The sequence below is a fragment of the Molossus molossus genome, unplaced genomic scaffold (assembly GCF_014108415.1).
Source record: "Molossus molossus isolate mMolMol1 unplaced genomic scaffold, mMolMol1.p scaffold_m16_p_6, whole genome shotgun sequence".
NCBI classification, from domain to species: Eukaryota; Metazoa; Chordata; class Mammalia; order Chiroptera; family Molossidae; genus Molossus; species Molossus molossus.
Genome location: NW_023425399.1, coordinates 62,544,211 through 62,563,112, shown reverse-complemented (window position 1 = coordinate 62,563,112; position 18,902 = coordinate 62,544,211). Strand labels below are relative to the sequence as shown.

Sequence of the window (18,902 nt, the reverse complement as noted above, 5' to 3'; positions counted from 1 at the left end):
AGAAGACATGAGACTCCTGGGTTTAGACACAAAGGATGTTATTCATGGCACTGCAAGCAGCATGAGCTTCATATTTGTATTGTTTTCCATTGCCCCCTCAAGTTCCATGGTGGCAACACAAAGGGTTGCATTTTAGGTGGATGCTACTCATGTAGTGAGTTTTTATCATAGCTGAGAAACCTTGAGTCTTGGGAACCTGAATGTTTCATAATGGGCTGCACGGAAACCTGCCTGACTTGTTTCCAGAGGAAGCTTATCTTTATTTTACTAGACAGTACACAAACCTACCCTCTCCTCAGGAGTAAGTTATTATCTTTGAAGACTGTCCACTGTTTAATACATCCTTGAAAAGATAGTGTGGATAAAAGCTCCCCGTACCTCCACTTGAAAAACATACAGAAATGCTAGAGACCCATGGAGAATTGTCTCCCCAACAGACCTCTGAGTAGCTAGCCTAAATGGATGTCACAGAGTTCATGAATTAAATGTTCATGTGCATTGCCTGTTTATTCTTAAACTGCATTTCAGAAGCCTTTACTGTTTCTGTAATGCTGCATGCTATATACCACTTTTATCCTGAATTAAAATTTGATTCTCTCCACAGAAAGCACATATTGAACTCAAGTTTTGATAATGCCTGCTGAGGATTTTAGGAGTGAGTGTACTGATGCCTTCATCTTACTTTAGAATGCATCAAAAATAAGATGGATAGATGAACAGTCAGAGACGGATAGATTGTTATGTCTCAAAGTAATTAGAACAAAATGTTAATTTTATAATTTAGGTAAATGTATATGTGATTGTTTACTGTACAGTTATATCATCTTCTCTGTATGAAATTTTTCAATGTTGTGAGAAAAGCCAACATCTCTCTTTCCTTCTCTCTCCCAAGTCAATTTTCTTTGCAGCTAAACTCAACTTGGCATTTCAAGAAAACTTTAATGGCAATTTATGTCAAAATATTGATGGATGATAACCATTTAAAAATTGTTTAGTCACAGTGGTTCTACTGTTAGCTGTTTTTAGTTTAAGGGGCTTTCTTTTAAGATTAGGAGGTTTGATCAGTAAAGGTCCCATTATTTAGTAATAAGTCATTGCTCTGAATGCTACAATTCCAGGTATAGAGTCTGAATATAAAGGGCATTTCATGCCAGAATTATGTTTTTAGGCAAGAGAAGACAGGCCAGTCCCACTTTAGGAAATCCATTCTGGGTGAACTACCCTAACCTTTTCCTACCTTTTTGAAATTTCAGGTTTCAAGTTTTTTTCATATGTCCACTTTTTTTTTATACAGAGGCTATAGTCATATATGTTATATTTCTGTCTGATTATTAGAATTTGGGGCTGGGGATAGGATTTTGCCTTATTGGCAATGACAAGTATAGTGGAGTTATGACAGAATACTTAGTGACTGGAGGTCTTATGGCCCTTTAAAAGGGAGACTAAAGAAGGACAACCCACGTAATTAAAAGGTAGAGTTATTTTGATAGTAGTGTTTTTTTCCCCTAGTAAAAGAGTGCAAATAGATGTAACTTGAATTATGTAGAATTTTCTTGTTTTATATGGACTGTTATTACATATAAACAGTAGAATTTTATCTCTGACATAGGAAGTACATATCAGATGATACTTGTGATCGGTGACTAGTATATTTCACTATCCGATCATCTTAAAATGGATTATTGCAGTAATTGTTTCTAAATGTTAAAGTGAGCATTTATATTGGACAAATGACAGGATTCCGCCCCCCCCCCCCACACATTCGTTTTTTTAAATAATAGGTTTTATAACTTTTTAAAAACTTTATTGTTGGCACTATTACAGGTGTCTTCATCTCCTCTCCTTTACCCTCCTCCACCTAGCCCCTGTCCCCTATTCCCTCTGTCCATCATCTCACTGTTGTCTGTGTCTATGGGTTATGCATAAATGTTCTTTAATTAATCTCTTCACCTTTTTTCATACAGTCCTCCTCCACTTTTCTCCCCTCTGACAGCTGTCAGTCATTTCTGTGTATTCTTGCTTATTCTATTTTCGTCAGTTTATTTTGTCCATTAGATTCCACATATAAGTGAGGTCATATGGTTTTTATCTTTCTCTGACTGGCTTATTTTGCTTAGCATAATAATACCCAGGCCCATTCATGCTGTTGCAAAAGGTAAGTGTTCCTTCTTTATGGCTGGGTAGTATTCCATTGTGTAAATGTACCACAGCCTTTTCTTTCCCCCTCTCTTTATTGATTTTAGAGAAAGAAGGAAGAGGGAGCGATAGAAACATCGATGAGAGAGAACGTAGATTGGCTGCCTCCTGCATGCCTCCCACTGGGGATTGGGCCCACAACCTGAGCATGTGTCCTGGCTGGGAATTGAACCGGTGACTTCTTGGTGCATGGGTCAACGCTCAACAACTGAGCCACACCAGCCAGACATGTTTTTTTTTTAACTTTATTTTTATTGTTGATGTTATTACTGATGCCACCCTCTCCCCCCTTTTGCCCACCTCCACCCAGCCCTCTTTCCCTCTGGCTATCACCTCACTGTTGTCTATGTTTATGAGTTTGCTTTTCTAAAAATATGTAAAACTTTTTTGTTTTCTATAAAGGAAAAATATTTGCGGTTTAAAGAATTATCAAAAGTAAATGCTCATGTAATCACTGCTCAGGACAAGAAATAGAACTTGGCCAGCATTCCAGAATTCACCTTGTACTCTCTCTCCGTTACTACCTTCTTCTTTCTCTGCTAAGTTAATCCCTATCCTGGCTATTTGTAACCATTAACTTGTTTTTCTTAATGATTTATCCACCTAAGCATTGCAGAGGATTAGTATCCAATTAGTAAAACAAGAGATTATTAATATAATGCAGTGTTTTTCTTTATTGATTTTTGGGGAGAGAGAGAGAAACATTGATCGGCTGCATGCTCCCCACTGGGTACTTGGCCCACAACCTGGGCATGTGCCCCAACCTGGAATTGAACTGGAGACTTCTTGGTGCATGGGTCGATGCTTAACCACTGAGCCACACCGGCCAGGCTATAATGCAGTTTTTTTTAAACGCTATGTGACACAATATTTCATTTTAATATTTTATATTTTGTAATGTCCTTTTTACCATCCCAAAATGAAATTCATATAGAAAATTACCTAATTAAAATTTTAATGTAATTCCCTAACTATAACATAACAGAAATAAAAAGAAAGTAAATTTCTAACGGAATATGGATTTTGTGTAAATGTTTGAGGACATATATACTATAAGATATAATGAAATAGCCCGATGATTGTGACCTGCTTATCACAAATAAGTTTGCATTTAAGAAAAAGTAAGGCAAGAATTGTATCTGAATAGAGGGCTGACTGCTTTTCTTTAACATTTTGTAATAAGGGCAAAATAAGAATATTTATGCATATAGGTAGAATCTTGTGAATATGTCACAAATGTCTGCTGAGTGATACAGATATGTTGTAGTGATGATTAAAGTATCATGAGTGACATTGCTATTAGAATAATTTTTTGTAGTGGTAAACTTAGCTTTCAAGTTTTAAAGGAAGGAGAACCTTCCCCCCCCCCTTTTTACACAATAGATGAATTTTTGAAAGAGATTTTCATCAGTATGAATTTTTAAATACTTCACTGTATGGGTCTGCCCTGGCATTGCAGGATGTCTAACATCTTGTTCCTGTTTTCCCCCAACAACAGTACCACCCAGTTATAATGTCAGGCAAAAATACCTGACAGGTACTATATCACCCTGGGATTTGGGATTGTTTCATAGTGAGTTATATAATATTTCTTTTTCTCTGTTTTTGAAGGTCTGTAAAGGTAGATTTTTATTAGGTCTTTTTAACCTGCTGGCTTCAGGGGTCCAGGTCTCCCTCCCATCCCTACCTAATCTCCTTACCTCACTCTTACCCCCCAAAAATTCAATGTAAAATTGTGAATATTTGTATGTTTTTCCTGGGGTACTGTATAGCTTTCATCAGATTCTTAAAGGGTTTTGTGATCCATAAGAGTGAACCAGATTATATCTTTCTTCCAAGACCTCTTAAAGCTATTAAATTTTGGTATTCTTATGCTGATGGTCATTTTAACCAGGAAAATGGCTTAGACTCTGAATTGTTTGCTGGCAACTAAGAGGCTTGGTTAGCAGAAAATCTCAAAATAATTTGTTAGGTGAATTTATTATAGATATTTTTTTACATTTTGCTGATAAGACTTAACATACCAGTTAAGAATTTTGTTTTGACTTGGTGGAGCTTTTTTCTTTTGACATCTTCATCTTTAGGTAGTTTGCATTTTTGTGTCTAAGTGGACCATAGTCTGTTACTGAAGATTTATAAGCCCTGCTGGCAATACAGAATTTAAGTACTATTTCAGAATTCATATATTAGAGAAAATTGACACATTTATTTTCTAAATTAGTTTTAAAAATCAGTTATTTTACCTTATTTTGGATAATTGGTATTTTTCTTTAAAATTTGGGAGAATTAGAAAAGTTGAACTTAAAATGTAAGACCTTTTATATAATTATGTTATGAAAATATAGGATTGTTCATTATTAAAATTTTGTGAAATGCTTCTTTTGCCATGTTAAAGTCCCTAGTTTAAATAGTCCTACAAAAATATATACATTCTTAGTTATGTGTAATAGTTTTTGGACTGGAGAATGTTAAATCAGATCTATGTCTTTAAGAGTCCTATTTTTATCAGTTGTTTAAAATGTATCAATAGCAAACCATTTTGTGGATTCATGTGGCAAAATGGACAAATTGGAGTTTTCTTCTTTTCTTTTTTTTGGTACATGCCCCTAGCAGAAACCGAACTCGGGACTCTGGTCCGCAGGCTTACGCTCCAACCCGGCTAGGGCTGGAGTTTTCTTCTTTACTCAACATGCCAATGTGTGGTGGAGTTGTTAATCACCTGCTCATTAAAAAATGCAAGCACTTGGGATTAAAGAAGCAGCAAAGAGTGTAAAATAATATACAAATTGAATGATTAACTTGACCATATAAAGGGACTAGGTTTATAGTTGTGAGTATAGGAAAGAGTTTATGCCTGTGTTATTAATTACTGCATCATTTTCCATGCAAACAACTGTAAACCAACCCCCCCCCCCCCTGTACATTGTTTATATACTTTTCATGACAAAAGACATGCATACCTGTTGATTTAATTGGCTCTTTTTATGTTAAATTTTTTCTTTTCTGTAACTGATTCTCTGCCCTTGTATTTTTTCTTCTGTTTTCTCATTTCTGTCTTCATCCTCACATCCCAGTTTCAAATCTTTATTTATTAGAAAACAATTTGTAACTTAGAACTTTAAATACAGGATAAAATAATTTCCCTTCATAGGACTTGAAATAAGTACTTTTAAAATGCCATATATTTGAAATTTCATTCTTTTTTAAAAAATTTATTTTCTCATTCCATTAGGCAGATCTCCTTGTTTTATAGTTTTAAAAGATGCTTATTTTGTTTATTTAAATAAAAGAAAGCCTTTATAATAGTTGTCTTTGATTTCAGTCTTCTGGCTTTTTAAAAAACTGTAACTTAAGACTGATTGTTTTTAAAACCATTGAAAATTGCATTAGTAGAAGTGTGTGTTTATCGCCTTTCTTGAGACATATTTTTAAATTTATCATCTGTCTCTAAATTAACAGGTATTAATTTTATTATCTAATCTGTTAAATTTGTCTTTAGGCTTTTAGCCAAGAGCAAAATATTGGCTTTAATCTTTCTTTTTCCCTCCTTTGAAAAAACGGTTAAGGTCCTGGCTGGTGTGGCTCAGTTGGTTGAGTGTGTCCCATGCACGCTCAGCTCAGTCGTCTGTTGATTCCTGGTCAGGGCACATGCCAGATTTGCAGGCTTAATCCCCAGTAGGGGGCATGAGGAGGCAGCCCAGTGATATTTCTCTCTCACATGGATGTTTCTTTCTCTTCCTCTCCTTTCCTCTCTTTCTCTAAATCAATAAAAACATCTTTTTAAGAAAATGATTCAGGATTCATTTAATTCAGGCAGAACTGGGTCACCTTTTTGGATTCTTTGTTTTGCAATTTTGTGTTGATTGGGTGTAGAACCAAAACGTAGAAATATTGTACCTAGAGTATTTGATATTTGACACAGTGATCATAGTAAATACTTAACTATGAGTGAGTGAATGAATCAAACCTAATTGAGGTGAAAGCAGGAGCACTGTTGTCACTGGATATAGTTTCTTCAGATGTAGAGATTTTTGCAGTTGGCTCAGTAAAATGAGTGTGAGGATTGGCACTAGTTTGCAGACCACTGGAAAATCCTGTAATGTGGTACTAGCCTACTATAAGAATGTAATTGTGGACTTATTTCATAAATTGAAACTTTCAAAATACTTTGATAGAAATAATACATGTTCATGTAGGAATTTTGTAAAATATAGAAAGGAATGAAGAAAGTAGAAGTCATATGTAAGTCTACCACTTTGAGAAAAGTACTGTTAGTCATTTGGCATATTTATATACACAGACTTTAATAATATATTTTAAATGAAATTGAGGTCATATACATTTAATTTTGAATTCTGCTTTGTGTGTGTTTGTGAGACAATCAATTAAAAATGTTTTTTCCCTGTTTTTGGTTTTTGAACCTTACAGGCCCTTTCACAGATGTAGTCACTACAAATCTTAAGTTGCGAAATCCATCGGATAGAAAAGTATGTTTCAAAGTGAAGACTACAGCACCTCGTCGGTACTGTGTGAGGCCCAACAGTGGAATTATTGACCCGGGGTTGACTGTGACTGTTTCAGGTAGCACATCATATCCAGAATTTATGTAATTTGAATTTTGATATTTTATGATTATTTTTAATTTGGTTTTAATTAATAGTGTTTTATCTGGTGTGAGAGCAGAGTTTTCAAGTTCTTCTGGCTTTGCCTTTATTTAAATGATGTCCTATTCTCTTACTATATATATGCAAAATGTTGCAGAAAATTTCTCACCCTTATCTTTATTTTTACAGCTCACTATCACATTCTCTGCCCTTATTATTTTATCTTTGAAATATTACATTGTTTTTGTGATTGATCATTGTTTTTCAGATCTAGCTATTGTTACATGTTATATGCAATAATAGAAGTACTCTAAATCTTAAAATACATAATGCCTCTTTTTGCCAGTGGCATCAAATTAGATGAGTATTTCTGCTTTTCATTGTAAACAGTGCCATGCACTTGAAAACTTTATTTTTATTACTCCCATTTGTGTTACTTGTAGTCCAAGGAGTGTACTTGGTTCCTTCCATATATGGATTGCTTACTCTTGCCATGGAGTCTGTGCTGATGCCATAATTAATGCCCTCTATAAATTGTTTATTTCTTTCCGCAGACTTTCCAAGACAGTACTTTCTAATGATATCATCTAACATAGCTGAGAAATAGGAAACAAGTATGAGAATGTATCTTACTTATGGGAGAACCTCTCCCCAGGGCTCACAAGAGACCATTTACTCTGGCTTTTTAGTAGTGGTTCTCAACGCTTATTTTGTGTGATAACACAGGGAGCAGGAACACACCTGGACCCTCCCAGATCAGAATCTCTGGGGTCATGGCCTAGACATGTATACTTTAAGAAAAAAATGCCTGGGTGTTCCTGATAAGTATTCCTAATATGTAATAATTCTGTATCAGCTTCCTGGTTTTTAAGTCCACAGAGGTTAAAAATAGCAAATTATATAAGGAGTGAGAACCTAGAGCAGACCCGTTGAGAGTATTTAGAAGTAGGACCTGATGGCAAAGGCAGTAGAGGACAGGCCATTGTCAGAGTTCTTAATAACCCTAAATCCTCCCTCAGTAGCTAGAGCAAGGAGGTGCTAGAAAAGGTATTTTTTTGGTCAGTCTGCTATGGTGACTTGAGAGGAATGCTTTCATATTTGTTTAGGACGTCAATTCCTGGAGAAAATAGATAGAGAAATAAGATACAGCAACGAGGACTTGCATTCTGGTAGTTGCCCTCTAAATCTTCAAGCCTTCACCTAAATTGGAAGAAAACAACTATTTCTATTCATATGGTTAAAAATAGTTTTTGGTATAAACAGTTATATCCCTAGGAATCCATAAAACTATTCAGAATGACTTTTTTCTTTGAGAGTTCTAGATTGCTGAAGTTTTACTATAAGTATTGTTTACTTTTTCAAAGCACTTTCTCCCACATAAAACCCCTGTATTGAACACCTGACTTATTAAAAATTCTAGATACACTATTATTTGACCTGAGATCCTTCTCCCATTGGAATTTATTGTGCTTCATTTGGATTCTGTGTGTTTATCCTGTGCATTTTCTGCTGCTAAGTATTTGGCTTAAAAAAATTTTTTTTAAACTGATGGAAGTAGATGGACTTCACAGTCAAAGCTTAGAAATAAGATTTTCTTATATAGTTGATATTTCTCATGTTTGCTTAATTGAATTTGTCTTCCTGAAAGTGCTGACATGCATATATGTCTTAGAAATAAGTATTAGCAGTGGAATAATTTTCCACAGTACTATATACATATTTTATATAATTGCTGATTCATTCATTCACCGTTCATATTACATAATTTAGCATGACTTATAACCACATGGATTCTCTAAATTCCCTCTTTTATAGGCTACTGACCATCATAAATGCTTAGAAAAAAATTTGAATATAATTGGATACTAGAAAACTTTTAGGATTTATGAGACCATATGACTTCCTTATTTGTGTATTTTGTTTTCTTAGACTCAGGTTTAAACAAATTGACAAATTATTCTTGAATGGTTGTTTATTTAAAATCTATTTTTTAGCCCTGACTGGGTGACTCAGTTAGTTGAGCATTGTCCTATACATTAAAAGGTTTTTTTTGGGTTTGATTCCCGTTTGGGTTACATCGGGGTGTGTACAGGAGGCAACCAGTTGATGTTTCTCACATCTATATTTCTCTTTCTCTCTTTGCCCCGCTCCCTTTTTTTTCCTGTTTCCCTTTCTCCCTCTTCCCCTTCCTCTCTTCTCAGATCAATAAAAACAAATTCTCTGGTGAGGATTAAAACTATTTTTTAAAAAATAGTTATTTTAGAACACAAATACGAGGTAGTGAGTCTTTAAGTTACTTAGAATTTCTCCTTTAATAACCCAGTTGTCTAATTTTAAGAGATAATATCTCTACTAAAACAAAGCCTGGATTTATAACTACTTTTAATAGAAGATTTACTAGATTTAATCCAAGCTTGCAGGCATGAAAATAGTTAATCTTGGCAAAGTTTTGAAAACTTTCCCAAACATAAATTTAGAGGGGACAATCATAGATTGATACCTATTTTTTAATAGCCGTTTATTTATTTTTTGTGTTAAAGACTTAACAAATCAGAAAGGTGGAAAACATAAAGTTGATTCTGGATCCTAAATGTAAATAATCCAGTGTTTGTTTTCTTGAACCCTTCCTGGTTTTCTTTCAATTTGCATGTTAGTGAATTACATCATAGGAGTAAGAAGCAAACAAATGTAGAATACAATGTAATGTGTCCTTTCTTTTAATGTAGTAATGCTGCAGCCTTTTGACTATGATCCCAATGAAAAGAGTAAACACAAGTTTATGGTACAGACAATTTTTGCTCCACCAAACATTTCAGATATGGAAGCTGTGGTAAGTATAGAAATTGAGTAGAATTTGTTTTGGGGAATGTTGTTTAAACTGGATTGTGTTCTCGATTGAGAAATCTAATTTAAAAATAATCCGTAAATCTGTTTATTACAGGTAATCCTGACTGCAAGAATGAAAGAATTTTGAAATAGTATTTTTTAGAAACAATTTAGAAATGCCACTAAAAAGAAAGTCCTGTTATCTCAAAAAGATGTTAGGATGATTTTAATGGATGGTGATAGTAGCTCTTCTTAGGATTATATAGAAATTTCCATGGCATTGCTAGATAACTATGGCAGGGTGATCAGTACAGAGTGCAATGCAGCATTGTATCTTGGCTGAGTCAATGATAGCACTCATGCTCCAAGCACACCTACACTAATCCTTTAGTTGTCCTGTGAGGTGAAACCTATTTTTTACAGTCCTACTTCTTCTTTCTCATGTTTGGTTTTATTTGTTTTTAGTGGAAAGAGGCAAAACCTGATGAATTAATGGATTCTAAATTGAGATGTGTTTTTGAAATGCCCAGTGAAAATGATAAATTGGTAAGTAAGAAAATTGGAAACTGTTAAACAAGCTCTCAGTTACTTTGAGATTAATTCCTTTTGTTTTGACCAGAGTGCAAAGTTTGTAAATAAAGGCTATTCCACTTTATAAGATGCAGTGCTTAGTTTTAAAAAAACTTGATATGCTTTTTTTCATTTTAATAACGTTTGTTTAAGAAGAAAAATACTTTTAGATAGAAGCTGCATGTTGGAAAAGAATCATTTAATTCTAATTTCTTTTTTATAATGAGACATTTGTATACATATAATTAAGTAACAGATATAAACCACTTTTTGGCAACTATAAACCATCAATCAGAGGATAAAACATTTAATTTACATGAATAAGTAGTGTATTCCAAGTTTGACTATTCCTGGGTTATTTTGCTCAGTATTGATTTGGTTAAAACTCATCTGATTTTATTCTTTTTCTTATTGTAAGTTGTTTATTGTAAGATAATTTATAAATATCTTGCTGTCTTTAATCTGATTTTATTCTCTAGTAAATAGATTAATGTGAGGTAAATATAATTCAGGGAACAGAGGGATATATATGTGTAGTTTAAAAAGTAGTCTTTGAATGTATAGAATGGGTTGTGGTTACTTTCTGTGTTTCTCTTCTAAAATACAAATCTGAATGTGTCTGTGGTTGTAGGGGGGACTTGAAAGGTAAGTTGAAAATATGAGCCCTGGCTGTTTTTGCTCAGTGGTTAGAGCCTTATCCTGCAGACTGAAGCGTCAAGGGTTCTATCCCTGGTTCTGGTTGATGTCCGTCCCCCCCCCCCCCCCCGTATCTAAAAAATCAATGGAAAAATATCCTCCTTTGGTGAGGATTAACAAATATATATATGAATAAATAGAATTGTTTGTCACAATTAGGTTACAGTTTGACATGACTATTGCCTTGCTCTGAAGACTCTGCCCTGTTGAAAAGTAAACTTGCAGGTTAAGTACATAGGCTCAATTATTGTGTTACTCTTTCAGGATAAGCTGAAATAAAAAAGTCCCTGAATGGTTATTAGGTGTTGACCAAATTACTTATTTTTGCCTTTTAAAAGGGATTTTGAGATATTTACCCAAAGCAAAAAAACATGAATGCATATATTCTTACTGGAGAGTGAGGTTAGCATGTTTATGCTTTCCTTTTGGAGTTTTACTTTCTTTTTGCCTAGGCTGCCAGGAAGCCAGTAGCTTGCAAAGGTCTTATTATTTGAACCAAGAAAACATGGCAGACAGCACATTGAGTTGACTAATTTCATTTTTTCAGTTTGAGATATAATTTACATACAGCAGTGTATAAATTTAAGCATAATGACTCGCCTTGTATATATTGTTAAATTGCCGCAATAAGCTTAGTTACCATCATCTCATACAAATGTAAAAAGGGAAAACATTTTTTTTCCTTGTGATAAGAACTGTTAAGATTTATTTAACAATTTTCAAATATACCATGTAGCAGTATTAACTATAGTCATCGTGTTATACATCGTGTCCCTAATTCTTATTTATCTTATAACTGGAAGTTTGTGTATCTTTTGACCACTGTCATCCAGCACCCCCACCCCCTCCCCCACCTCTGATAACCACAAATCCGATCTCTTTTTCTATGATTTTTTTTTTTTTTAAATCCTCTCCTGAAGACATTTTTTGATATTTTGTTCAGATAGAGTGGGAGGGGGAGAGAGGTTGCCACCCACACGACCCAACCAGGGCTAGGGACAAACTGCAACCGAGGTACATGCCCTTAGCGGGAACCGAACCCGGGTCTCTCCGGACCGTAGGCCAACGCTTGAGCCAAACCGGCCAGGGCTATGATGTTTTTTTTTAAGAGTCCACATATAAGTGAGATCATACTGTGTTTTTCTCTGTCTTGACTTATTTCACTTAGCATGATGCCCTCAAGGTCCATCCATATTGTTGCCAATGGCAAGATTTACTTCCTTTTAAAAAAAATTTTTTTTTTTAATCCTCACCCTAGGACATTTTTGCATTTTTTTATCTTGAGATATAGAGTGGGAGGGAGAGAAGGAGGAAGAGGGAGATAGAAACATCAATGTGATAGAGATACATCGATTGGTTGCCACCCGCACGACCCCAACCGGGGCGGGGACAAACTGCAACCAAGGTAGGTGCCCTTAGCGGGAACTGAACCTGGGTCTCTCAGGTTCCTGGGCCGATCCTCTAACCGCTGAGCCAAACAGGTTAGGGCCCCTTTTTTTTAAATGGCTGAATAATCTGTCGTGTATATATGCACAACAACTTTTTTACCCATTTATTTATCAACACCACTTAGGTTATTTCCGTGTCTTTGCTGTTACAGATAATGCTGTTATATAAACTTGGATGTGCAGATAGATAGCTCTTTGACATAGTATTTTTGTTTCCTTTAGATATATTCCAAAAAGTGAAATTCAGTGGAATAAAGGTTGACTTATTTTAAAACACATTTGTATTTTCTCAATATTTATTTCATTTTTTAAAACAATCATTTAATAAACATAGTTAGAGCTGTCTTTATCTAGGCTTCTGTTATACTCTGGTTAGTGGAAAATTTGAGATTATAGTCTGAAAGGGCTGGAAGCGAAGTATTTGATCTTGCTGATCAAGAGTAGTTCTCAGTGCTTTGGAAACCAAATCAGAAGTTGATGGAAATGATATGGCTATGATAGTTGAACCTAGGCATTTTACCTTATCATAGAGGAGAGTAGCAAGTATATCTACATATAGGTGTATCCCATAGTAATGCAAGAAAAGGGTTTTGGATCTGCTAAAAGGCTTGAATGAATACCGAATGTAGTCCCCAGAGTCCCACACCATGAAACATGAGCAGAAGTAGTTTGGACCTGGAACATTTTTAGACCAGGTATTATTAGTAACCTGAAGTCTGTTCAGCAATTTCAAAGTACTCCAGAGAATATATGATTTTGAGCCTGGATGAACTAGCTGCAGAGTATATTTGCATTAACTGAACTACTTGAACTTGAGGTACAGTTATTGGACTGATTAAGTTGTAGAGAATATTTGCTGAAGGTAATTTTTTTTAATGTTTTATTTTGAAAAACTTTTAAACACCTAGAAAAGTAGATAGTACAATGAATCCTTGTGAACCTCTGACCAGTTTTAACAATTACCAGTTTGTGGTTAATCTTATTGCATCTAAACCTCACTGCTTCCCATCTCACATTGTTTTAAGGCAAATCCCAGATGTGATATAGTTGTTTCATTCAGTATGTTTCATTCAAATAAGGACTTTAAGAAAACAGAAGAAAGTTTAATGACAGTACTACCATTAAGCCTTTAAGCTTAATGTATTATTAATATCAAACAATCCAAGCAGGATTCAAATTAATCTCACATATGCATTGAAAATTTTCTTTGGCAGTTTGTTGGAATTGATTTAAAAATAAGGCCCACAAACTGCTATTGGGCGATATGTTTCTTAGCGGGAACCGAAGCCGGGTCTCTCTGGACAGCACCAAACCAGCCAGTGGCGATATGTTTCTTAAATCTCTCTCTTTTTCTTTTTATTATTTTTTTTACCCAATTGACACACTCCTCCCCATCTCTCCACTCCGTGTTTCTTAAATCTCTTAATCTACAGATTTCCTCTTGCATATTATTTACTAAACACACTAGGTTTGTCCTATACACTTCCCAACAGACTAGATTTTTGCTGACTGCATCCTTGTCATGTCATTTAACTTGTCTTCTATCTTTGTATTTCCTGTAATTGGATCTATAGGCTTGATTAAATTGAGATTGATTTTTGCTGGTGGAGAGAGGCAAGACTGCTTTGTAAGTAGTGACATAACTCTCTTAAGGAGGCTCATAAAGTTTTGTGTTTGTGAACTTAGCTGCCATTGGTGTGCAACATGTAGATGAGTAGTTCTCAACCAGGGCTGATTGGCCACCCAGGGGACATTTGCCAATGTCTGGAGGCAATTTTAGTTGTTACAAATAGGGAGGGAAGGGGGTGCATCTAGTGGGGAGAGGCCAGGGATACTGCTTAATGTCCTAACAATGCACAGGACAACCCCTACAACAAAGAATTATCAGCCCCAACATGTGAAGAGTCAAAACTGAAAAATAATGTGATTTAGGTCTATTAATTTATTTAAGGTTGCATAATGTTGATATTCTGTCATTCCTGCTTCTTTGGAAAAATATCCTCGGGTGAGGATTAAAAAAAAAGAAGCAGTCCTCACCCGAGGATATTTTTCCATTTTTGTTAACATAAAGTGGGAGGGAGGGAGAGAGAGGGAGAGAAAGAGAGAAACATATTGCCTGATTGCCTCCCACATGACCCCGACTCGGGCCCCAGACAAACTGCAACTGAGGTACATGCTCTTGACCACAATTGAACCCACAACTCATTGGTCCGTGGGCCGATGCTCTAACTGCTGAGCCAAATCGGCCAGGGCCATTCCTTCTTCTTTAAATCAGTGTCTGGTTATGTAGAGAGAAACTTGTGCCCATGTACTATTTGGCTATTCATTCAGTGGTAGAGTTTATACAGGCAGGATAAATGCTTAAGTATTTCTCTTTAGTTCTAGGCTTTCAAAAAGTGAGTTGGTCGTAGTATCCCTGTGATATGATGTATGTAGTCAGTCAACCTCCCTTTAACTTCAAGGCCTTCCTCCCTCTTTTGTTGTCTTGTTATAAACTCATAGACTTAAACATATCTGTATTTCAACACCTTGCAGTTATCATTATTAGTGCTCAAATTGGCTGGTAGGAACCTTATCACATTGGGTTCCTGAGTCCTTTTACCTTAGTAGTCTTTGGTAACTGTCTTGATGTCTAATATGACAAGATATTTTCTTTTTTTTTTTATCCTCACCCGAGGATATTTTTCCATTTTTGTACAGATAGAGTAGGAGGGAGAGAGAGAGAGAAACATCGACGTGAAGGGACACATCGAGTGGCTGCCACCCGCACGACCAACCAGGGCCGGGGACAAACTGCAACCGAAGTACGTGCCCTTAGCGGGAACCGAACCCGGGTCTCTCCGGACCACAGGCTGACGCTCTAACCGCTGAGCCAAACTGGCCAGGGCATGACAAGATATTTTCATACCTAGACCTGGAATCAGCCATTTCTTCCAGAAGCTCTGGCTCCTTTTAGTGGGAGATGGTGTTTCAATACCTTAATTTGAGCACTGGGATAAGAAAATGATTTTTCAGGATTTCTATCAAACCATTCTTTTGGATATCATCGTTATTTGAAGTCACTTCTTCATATGGCAGAATTTTAATGGTAAAATCATGTCAGCAGCACATAGGAAGATGTGTGTCCTTTTATTTCTTGTGGTAGTAATGCATTTTATGGTTGGGATATGTTCTTAAAGATCTTGGACAATGCAAAATGTCTTAAAATTCATCTCCTGAATGAATGGGCAGGTACTCCGCAGTGCTATTCAGATGTATCAACTCATATGGCTTGTTAGCTTTGCCATTATGATTCTTGATGGATATTTTTGAGTGTTTGGACTTTACATTTCAAGTTTTACACATGAGACTTTTAATATTTCAGTATATTAGTGTTTCAGATTTACATAATTCAAATGTACAAAAAAAAAATAGATCTATCCTGTATAGATTACAACCTAGAGGAGGCCTTAATGGATTTATGTGCGTGTTAAAATGCAGGGCTGAAACACAGCTGTGTTTCTGTAAGGCAGTCTTTCTTGAAGTGTATTGGGTTGGAAGGGTTCTATAGTTAAATGAGTTTGGAAAAATGCTCCAAATACTGTGTCTTCCCCAAAATTAAGTACGTTGCGTATTTGCACATTATAGGTCTTGAATGAGAAAATACTGTTTAACCCAGCATTTAAAAAATATATATAATGCAATTTACTTCTCAAGGAATAGCTGGTATTCTGTAAAATCACTTTTGGAAACACTGTTACTGTTTAAATTCATTCTTGTGTTGCTACCAATCTACAGATTCTACGAGAAATCTTAATTATTAAGAAATGTATTTAAATTGGGTGCAACCTGGCACAGACCCAGTTCTATCTTGAGTTGTTTATGTGACTTTGCAAGTCAGTAGTTAAATGTTACAACTCATCCTTTTTAGAAAATACGAAACTTCATTGTTCCCAAATCTAGAGAATAGTTTGAAATATATGATAAAGTTTGTATTTATTATAATAAAGGATGAAACATATATAAAATGCATATAAAATATCTTTTATAATCATTCATGTGGTCATTAGATCCTGTTGAGGTTGATAAAATTGTTTTAAAATTGTAATATCTTTGACATTGCTTCGTTTATAGTATACAGCTAGAAATTTTGTTAGGAATCATGTAGCATTTATCTAGCATAGATACAATTACAAAATTACATAATGTCCTTTTTCTGTATGTTTATCTTCACTTGAGCCTGAAACTTATCAGGAAATTAGGGCATTATTGAATAGTGTTTTGTCTAGATAAAGTTTAATTTTACTACAGATAAATTGATAAAATGTTGTTATTGATAAAAGCTGAATTCTGACTTAGCCAAATTGATTAAAGGTGATATTCACTTAATCAAGGAAAATAATGTTTCTAAATGTGCAAGATTAACAAATATTAAAAATAGGTTTTTTAGTTTATAGTATGATATTGCTGTGTAGTAAATTATTTGATTGACCTTTATTCTTTTGTTTTTTAGTTAATATGTTGCAAAAAATATGTTAATTGAAGTAAAGTTCAGTTTGGTTTTTGACAACTTCAGGTTTAATATACAAAAGAACTCAGGATGTCATATTTAGTGTTCAGAGCAGTGAAGTCCATATTTAGTTAGTGGTTTCTTACACATTTGTTTGAAAGAGGTGTTCTTCAGAATTTAAGATCTTTAGTACTCAAGTTAGAAAAAATTTAGTTAGTATAAGTAGATAGACAGTAGCTATTGTAGTTGTTGATATTTTTTTCTCAAAGTTGATGTAGCAAGCAGGTTTTATACTTTACGATTTTATTTTTTATTCTAAGCACTCTATCCCACTATCAAACTTCTCTTTGCCTACAACTCCTTGCCTACCCTCCTGTAACACCCCCCCCCCCCTTTCCAAGAAGTAGATAGGCATTTAGGTACATTATATAAGTATACCTGTTTGAGGATCTGGATCTTTTTAGTTATGCTATTCTTCAACATTTGCATGTTCTAAAAATAGTGGAAAAGCGTATGTTATTTTCTTCAGTTCTTTGGGACCTTGATAACAATTATATAAATAAAATGAAGTTTTGAGGTCAATCTTGGAGAATAAGAAGGTGCCAGCTTTAGAAGTATAGTGGCGGAGTCCATGTTTTTATTTTTATAGTTTAAAGGAGTCATGTTTTTGTGACAAAACAGTTCTAATTTAAACCATCATTAGAATGTGGGCTTCTTTTTAGGAAATACCTATCTTATTTGGATCATAGATAGAGTGACCTAGGAATCCAGGGAATCTTTGGTTTTAGAATAAAAGGAGGTACTATTAATAATTATTATTTTTGGATAACAAGTATTAGCTGCCTTAAAGCTCACTGCCTTAAAGCTCACTAAAATGTGTGGTCTCCTTAGTCCTAGGGGGCAGCAGGCTTTGACGATATATATTTCAGTAACTTAATGGCCCATAGAATTCAGTTGAATTGTGTTCACTGCTAATACTGAGAGCCATTCAGCATGGTTCTAGGGTTGTTGATAGCTGGAGGCAGATGATACTAAAGCATTGACTACTTTATATTTACAAAGTGGGGCTTTCTGAATTAGTAGCTCTTTTTAACAGTAACTATCAGGCCCGGCTGGTGTGGCTCAGTGGTTGAGCATCAGCCCATGCATGGTTGTGGGCCCGCTCCCCAGTGGAGGGCATGCAGGAGGTGGCCAATCGATGTTCTCTCCCATCAATGTCTCTCTCTCCCTCTCCCTTCTCTCTCTAAAATCAATAAAGAAAAAAAAAGTTACTATCAACTCTGTATTAAATCTAATGTCCAGTTAGTAGTAGTAATTTTGGGATTAAATATGTTTTTAGTTAACTTACTATTTATCATATTTATTACCTATTCAGTTCTTTGTGTTCCATTAAAAAAATTTTTTTGAGGCTTCCAACTTTACTTGACATTTTGCCAATTTTTAAAATGGATTGGATTTTATTTATGCCCCCCATATATAACATCTGTAAATGACACATTTTTCTAGGAAAAAATAGTGATTTGTCTTAATGAAGAATGAATAAGGGCTGTCAAGAAAAGGTCATTTCAGAGGTCTTATGTACAGACTTTTTATGATTAAATATACATTATTTTCTACTGAGACAAAGAACAGACTGGGGACAGTGCATTATTAAGTAAGATAGAGTTCTCTTAGTTATTATATGCAGTGACCTGGATTTCAATAGTATTATTTCAGAGTCTGTTTTAACCTTTTTTTGTAATATTTTTGTCTGTATTAGAGGAATTTGAGAAGATAAAACTATGGATACAGTGTATATGCATCTTTAAATTTATTATTGGTCCTGGGAGAGGGGTGTGTGTGTGTTGGGAGGGGTGTCATTGAGTACAGAAGAAGTTTATAGATCCTTGTAGATTTTGAACCTCAGGGGAAAAAATTTTCATTTAACTTAATTGTTCAGGTTGAGTGTTATCAAAGGTAAGAAAATGTGAAATGCGTGTTGTTTAGATATTGACAAGTATTGATTAGTAACAGAAATTCAGAGCCACAAAGTTCAAAGTTATTTAAAGACAACATGAGGCTAGCATAAATTTA

At 34.9% G+C, this 18,902-nt stretch overlaps 1 protein-coding gene across 5 annotated transcripts in view; it reads left to right on the top strand.

Moving 5' to 3' along the window:
- Window positions 1–18,902, top strand: part of VAPA (VAMP associated protein A) — a 45,844-nt gene that overhangs the window by 13,916 nt on the left and 13,026 nt on the right. For 3 of the 5 annotated variants that reach the window (XM_036244587.1, XM_036244591.1, XM_036244590.1), the window contains exons 2-4: window positions 6,625–6,777; window positions 9,527–9,630; window positions 10,092–10,172. In XM_036244587.1, coding sequence (XP_036100480.1) covers window positions 6,625–6,777; window positions 9,527–9,630; window positions 10,092–10,172 — 338 coding nt within the window. Of the gene's footprint in view, window positions 1–601; window positions 656–725; window positions 751–6,624; window positions 6,778–9,526; window positions 9,631–10,091; window positions 10,173–18,902 lie in introns of those variants that run through there. The other 2 variants (XM_036244588.1, XM_036244589.1) reach the window with 2 other exon arrangements.